General features: G+C 29.9%; 1 protein-coding gene across 1 annotated transcript; it reads right to left on the bottom strand.

The window, feature by feature from the left end:
* Positions 1 to 403: 403 nt before the first annotated feature.
* Positions 404 to 2,119, bottom strand: LOC100208142 (thymocyte nuclear protein 1). The gene is made up of 3 exons (XM_065812644.1): positions 1,806 to 2,119; positions 1,417 to 1,631; positions 404 to 880 (listed from the first exon to the last, which is right to left on the bottom strand). Exons 1-3 carry the CDS (start codon positions 2,028 to 2,030, stop codon positions 556 to 558), a joined length of 765 nt encoding a protein of 254 aa, XP_065668716.1. The 5' UTR covers positions 2,031 to 2,119; the 3' UTR covers positions 404 to 555.
* Positions 2,120 to 7,654: the final 5,535 nt, after the last annotated feature.

The raw sequence follows: 7,654 nt of genomic DNA, 5'->3' as shown, positions 1-7,654 counted from the left end.
TTATCTTTCGATAAGAAACATAAAATTTACTAAACTTGCAAAACATTACTTAACTATACAAAGAGGTTTGAAAAATTGCACCTCCATAAGTTAAGATAGACCTTAAAAATTGCCTATTTATGGATGGTGTGCATAAATAGAAATTAAAACTGCATATAATGCGATCCTCTGACATCACTATTTTACTTGAAAACTTTAAAAGTAAAATAGTAATAATGTAAAAAGATAAACTCTGTGTGATTTGAAGCAAAAGGACACATGCTTTAATTTTTAAAAATTCTCTCGACCTTAACTAGTAAAATAACACATGCAGTATTCACCATTACTTTTATAGCTATTCTTTTGAAATGAAAAAGAAAAACATGTTATGATCATTTATAATACATGTTAAGCAAATAACAAATAAAACAGCAGTATTAGAATTCCTTTGGCATAAATTATTACACATGGCTTGTTCACTAGCACTAACATAATGTTGAGTGAAAGACTTTAAAATTTATTTACATAAAGAGTGAAGTTATATTTTCATACTTTTTCTAAACAATAAGTTATAATTTACTTTTCTTCAAGTGTCAGTATAAAATCAAACTCTTCTTTAGTAACTGGGAGAACAGATAATCTAGGTTTTGTTATTAACCCAAATAACTTAAGTGCTCCCTCTTTGTTTTTTTTGTGTTGAAGATAAAGATCTTTTAACTCTGGAAGTGGTATATATCTTTTTAACATGCGATTGAACTTGACATCGACGGAGAACCATTTTGGATTGTCTTCGCTTGATTTTGGGTCATAGTAGTTAGCTTTACTGTCAAATTGAGTTGCATCAGGATAACCAGATTTAACAATATCGACTAAACCAACAATGCCAGGTTGTTTGCAATTGCTATTTAAAATTTTTAATTTTAACATTAATTTTTAACGTAATTATATTTTCAGACAAAAATAATGCAAGCAATCAAAAACCTTTTACAGCTCACTCTCTATATATAAAATAGATATATATATATACATATATATAAATACACATATATATACATATATATAATATATATGCATATATAACTACATATATACATATTATATATATATATATACATACATATATATATATAAATACACATATATAATATATATGCATATATAACTACATATATACATATAATATATATATATATACATACATATATATATATAAATACACATATATAATATATATGCATATATAACTACATATATACATATAATATATATATATATATAAATATATATATACATACATACATATATATATATATATATATATATATATATATATATATATATATATATATATACATACATATATATATAAATATATATGTGTATATATATAAATATATATATATCATAAAGCAAACATAAAAATTATAAAAAAATTACCTGTGATAAAAAAAAGCTTGATCTCCAACTTTTATTTCATCTCTCAAGAAGTTACGAGATTGGTGGTTTCTTACACCATCCCATACACTTGTTTGGTCTGGCTTGCTTTTTAAATCTTCAATTCCAAACTTTACATCAACTCCATTGTGTATACGAGTTTCAGGCTCTGATTTTAATAACCAATATCTTTTTTCGTTTTCATTAACATCTTTTTTCTAAAAATAAAAATAAAAAATTCCTAATAACATGTTATAAGCAAATGTTATGTAATGGAATAGACATCATTGAAAACTAAATATGACCTAAAATTACATTATCACAAGACTAATAATTGTTTTTCAAAACAAATCGCTTTTCTAATATAATCTAGAGAAGTGAGAGTTATTTACTTTTTCATCATTAACAGTATTTTTAGTTGATTTTTTTTCTTTAGTAGATGCCTTCTCTTCTTCTTGTACAGGTAGCACTTCTGGTACAACTTCTTTTTTATCTTCAGTTGGTTTGGCTTCTTCTTGTTCTAACTCAGGTTCTTCCTTAGGATCATCTTTTTTGGAAACTTTAGCTCCTTTCGCAACTTTTTCACCAACTTTTCTTTTTGATCTTACTGGCGCCATTTAAGAGTAAGGACCTTCAAACTCGTGGTTTCAATGAAATCGGATTGTTTCTCAACGGTTGAATGTTGAAAAGCAACTTTGGCGGTAAAATTGCATCCAATCAACTATTTAGATAAAACATGTGATATTCGGTACGATATTTAAAGATGTGTTTCCACTAAGCATCTGCGTATCGTTATCGAAATATCGAAACACCGATATTTTTAACAATAATGGGTTTCGATATGAATTGCTATGGTCCGATACGTTTCGATATGATTCCGATAAAATATCGTTTGGATTTCGATATGCACGATAAAAATTAATAATCGCCTAATTTTGAATGCCATTTTTTAGATTAAATTGTTAAAAACGGCTTAGGCGGTTAGGAGAACAATCCAACTGTTTAGTTTTGTAAATAAAAATATACAGTGGTGTGACCTAACAAAGTCCTATGCTTTAAGAAAGTCTTAATTTAAGAAATGACAAATTTCGTATATATAAACGAAACATTTGCGGAAAATAATTTTGTTGTTTTAACTTGATATATGGGGTCATGATAATTTCCTAATTATATTGATGTTTTAATCGTTTATGGGTGAATCAATTTTTAGTTACAACAATTATAGTGATTTTTAATTGAAATCACCTGACAATTGAATCAAGTTACTATTCTCAAATCATTCTTTAAGCGATCATCAAATATTAAAATATTTTCACATGCTCTATTTTTTATCAAATCATGTTACATACTGATCGTTTAAATGCCTTATATCCCATAAATCAGTACAAAAACAAATCTATTTTATTTTTTCAAATATTTATTTATTCAAAAAAATTTGAATGATAAATAAATGTCATAGTTATGGAGTTTTTGAAGATTATTGTTATTATTATCAAATATATACAGGGTGGGTCAAAAGTCACTGACCTTTTTTATTTCTTAATATCTTTTTTGTTTCCTAATACTTTTTATTTTTTTAATATTTTTTATTTTTTTCAGATCCTGGAAATTAATTTTGGAGAAATTCAGTACCGTCCAACGTACACAAATTGTAAAATTTTACTATCAAAATCAAGGCTTAATAATTCAAACCTAAAGAGCTTGTCGAAGACATTTCAATGTGAAAGATGCTCTTAGTAGGAATGCAATTTAGAGCATTGTTAAAAGATTTGAAGATCAAGGAGCTGTAAGTGATCTGCCACGTTCTGGAAGACCTAAAGCTGTTTGTACGGATAAAAACAAATAAAAGATACGTGAAAATCTTAAAGAAAATCCAACAACTTCCACCCGAAGAGAATCATTGGAACTTGGAATTTCTCGAACATCTTTAAAAAGGGTTATGACAAGTCTAAATTTTTATCCATACAAAGTGCAACTCATCCAAGAATTGAAAACACAGAACTTTCAGCATAGACCACAGTATGCCGTTCGATTACGAGAACTTGCTGAAAATGAACCAAACTTTTTGGATAAACTAACCATGTCTGATGAAGCCAACTTCCACCTAAATGGGTTTGTCAATAAACAAAACTGCCGCTTTTGGGCAACAGAAAACCTAAGAGCTGTTCATCAGAGAGAACTTCACCCTGTAAATTGCACTGTGCGTATGGTGCGCATTAACTTCGAATGAAATTATCGGGCCATACTTTTTTGAAGATGATGATGGAAATGCTGTGACTGTGACAGGAGAGAGGTACAGAACGATGCTTCAAAATTTCTTATAGCAAACAATTAAAAACCAAATTAGAATGTGGTTCCAGCAGGATGGAGAAACATGGAAGGCGTATGCAGGATGTTATTTTTCACACTTAACGATAAAGTTTCTAAAGCTTACTAAAAGTAAATTTGTGATAAGAATAAAATTAAATTTGGAATAGAAAATCAATTTCCATTGCCTTGACTTTATGATACTAAAATTTCATTCACATAACTGTTAACATAAAAAAGTTATTTAAAATTGAAATTGGTTTTGAGTTGTTTTTTATTTTTTTCAAGTTCAAAGTTTAGAAACGTTTTTACTTTTTTAATTTAAATATTAACTTTTATTTTCATATGTGTTAGTTATTATTACTATTACAATACCAAGATTTAACAAGATTTAACGATAAATATCAATAACTTTCAATAAATGCTGATGAATGTTTCAATATTAGGTATTTTAACCGGTTTCATATTAATTTTTAGACTTACAATGAAGACAAGGCTTATGAGCAGGTCCGAGATGATAAGTTGCCATTAGTGTTAGGCAGTAAAGTTAAGCAAGGAAGACTTTCCGGACCATCAGCAGAAAAGGTCCAAAATCTTAGGCATTGGGTCAAAGATAAGCCACAAGACCGTGAACAGCTTAGAGGAGACTTTGAAATTTTCAAGTTTTTGGCCCGTTTAAATTTATCATTCTCTTTGGTTGAAGCTTTTTAAGATTTTGTTCACTACTGGAACCCAAAAATGAATGTGAAGGCTGCAACAACATACTCCCGGTTCAAGTATGCAAAATTTTAATTGTTTTAAATAAATTTCATTTTGGGGTGGGGAGTCAATTCAATGGGAGTTCAAAGAGAACTAAATTTTTTAAAGAGCTAATTTTTTAAGACCAATCCACACCAATTTTTTTTTGGTTTTCTTAGTAGGTAATCAAACTGATATGTAACGAGAAATAACAATAATAACTAATTTTTTATTTTAATTTTAGGTTGCCGTTGTTGTACAAAAATGTGAAAATCTGTGTGGATGACATTCTAAAGGAGGAATTGCCAAAGACCGCTGGATTTGCAATCTCAACTGACCTTTGGTAAAAGCAGAAACAATGATACATACCAAGCCAATACATTGAACTAAGTGAGTGAAGACTTCTCGTTAAAGATGTTTGTGATTAGAGTTTTTCCATTTTCCGGACAACATACAGCTGAAGCCATTGCTCTTCGTCTGGATAAGTATGTTTTAGTATTTTATTTTTATTAGGTTAAAACTTCTGTAAATTAAGTTAAGCGTTTGAATTTTTTAGATAACTTTTTGTTACAAAAAAGCAAAACCCGCTTTAGTTTAAAATTAATGGCACAAATTAATACTTTTATTTATATCTAAAATAACAACAAAAGTATTAGTTTGTACTTTAAAATATCAAACAGCAAACAACTAATTTTACTTTGCTTTTCAGGAATGTCTCAGAGATGGCCGGAAATAATGGAGTTTCGTCCGTTGTGTGTGTCCATGATTCAGCCACAAATATGAAGGCGGCAATTAACAAGTGCAATTTTGTTGATGCATCTCTTTTGTGTGCTGATCATCTTTTGAATTTGGCAGTTGAAACAACTGTCAAAGAAACAAAAGGTTTGACAGTTTGGATCTTCACAAAGCAATCCAAAGAGCAACTAAATTAAGTTCAAGATGCCGCAAGTCATCTCTGTCTGAGCAAAGAATTAAAAAAGAGGTAACTAGTTTTTAGTTTAACATCCTTTTTAGCTATTATAGCAATATAGTTTATAGTTTAATACAATACAAGCGCAATATAAACTTCTCAGTACACTTTGTGTGACAAAATTTTTCTAATGATAGCTATCATTAATAATTGATAAAATGTTAACACTTAAAAAGTAAAAACATATAACATAGTTAATATCAGTTTTTAATAGTGGTAAATAGTACTAATCACCTTTTATGTTATGTTTCTTATAATTCTATTTTTATTTTTAGCTAAAGCTGTTGCTGTTGATGACAGTGATGTTGTTGGCAAGGATAAGTTGAAATTTATGAAAATCATCACTCCTGTGAAAACACGCTGGAATTCAACTTTTACGATGTTGGAAAGCATTGTAAAAATGTGTCGTATCCTCAGCTCCAGTAGAGACATTCCTGGAAAAGATGACACCAAACTAGCTCCAATAATTTTTCAGAAGATGAGTTCAATCTTTATGATGAAATTTTGCCTATTCTGAGGAGAGTTGCTGAGATTTCAGAATGTTTCTCTGCTAACAAAGAAGTAAGCATTCACCTCGTTATCTCAAATACTTACACACTGAGGCACAAATGCCTGGATTTCATCAAGGCTGGTGGGGCATTACCAACAGCACAAATGTTTCACCAAAAATTGGTGGAAAACTTGGATGTTCGTTTTCCGGATACTAGTTGTCAAAACCTTTTTTACTCTGTTGCCAACTTGCTTAACCCCTTGTAAAAGGAAAGAGCTCTGAAAAAACTGGGTGGATTTGATGAAGCCTATGAGGCACTGATTACTCAATGCAATGCCTATCAGGAATGGATTGCTGCAACAAGATTATTTAATAAACGGTTACACGCTGAAATCCAAGGTCATGTTTCAGAAGATGATCCTTTCTATAATGTTGGAATGGAAGAAGCTCCTGCACTTATGACTTCCTATTCTGGTCCGGTTCCACCTGCAAAGTCGGACATTGTCACTGAATGGGAAATATTTCGAAAACTCCCAGGGGTTGTTGGTGTGGACGTGCTGGAGTTTTGGAGAGCAAATATGTACAAATTTCCACTCCTTGCTCGAGCTGCTTAAAAATGGTTATTTGTACCTGCTTCCTCAGCATCTTCAGAAAGAGCTTTTTATAAGAGACGATTCCACCGGTGGTGGAATCGTCTCTTATAAAAGAACAAAATTGCAGCCTGAACAAGTTGAAAAACTGTTGTACATTCAGCAAAACTACCCTAAGATCCAGATCAAAAGATGGTTTCTAACCAGTCATGATGAAAAAGAAGAATTGTTTGAAGAGGCCTCTACCAATGACTCTGAGAATTCAGCTGCTTCAAGTCTACTTCAACTCTTACATCAGCAGTTGAAATGGATGACTCACTTAAAATTGGTTGATTGCCAAAGTGGCGTCATTGGTCTATTTCACTGCTTAGAGTTTATAAAATTTGCCATATAGTGATTTAGTGACTTCAATAAACCTTGTCTTTGAGATTAAATTTTAATATTTTTCTTATTTTAAGTCACAAGCACAAACCTTAACATGTTAAACATGTCAAGCCAACAGTTTATCAAATAAAACATTGTTATTTTTTGTTTTTAGTTGTTTTTTTCTTCAGCTTAAGTCTTAAATAAATTAAAAAATCAAAATTACAAATAAAGTTTTGTTTATTTCTTTTTTTACATTAAATAGTGACTTGTCAGTAACTTTATTAAAGTTATTTAGGTTTTTGAAAAAAATTATTTTTTTAGTCGGAAAAAGAAATATCGTAATGAACCGATAAGTATCGTTATCGTTTAAGTTACGATATGAGTTACGATATTTATGGTAATTGAATGATAGATATCGTAATGAATCAATAAATATCGAAACTTTATCGTGCAAATTTTTTGGTTACGATATTATCGTAATATAAAAAAACTTACAATACGCACATTCCGATATCTTATCGTATCGTATCGTAAAAAGAAAAGTTTCGAGACGCAGACCCTTAGTTTCCACTTGTCCATTTTCCTACGAAATGCGAATCGGAAAAGAAAATAACAAAAGCAATAAAGTATTCATGTTAGTATGCGAAGTTTGAATTTTAAATTTTCCTAAGCAAAACTACACCTGCTCCTTTGATTATTTTTATCTTCATTTTTCCTTGATGGAGAACAAATATTCAACACATATTCATCGCATTTTTGTTCTAGGTTTAGCAGATTCTA

Source organism: Hydra vulgaris, chromosome 12 (genome assembly GCF_038396675.1).
Source record: "Hydra vulgaris chromosome 12, alternate assembly HydraT2T_AEP".
Lineage (NCBI taxonomy): Eukaryota > Metazoa > Cnidaria > Hydrozoa > Anthoathecata > Hydridae > Hydra > Hydra vulgaris.
The sequence above is the reverse complement of the archived record's forward strand: the minus strand, read 5'-3'. Positions and strand labels throughout refer to the sequence as shown.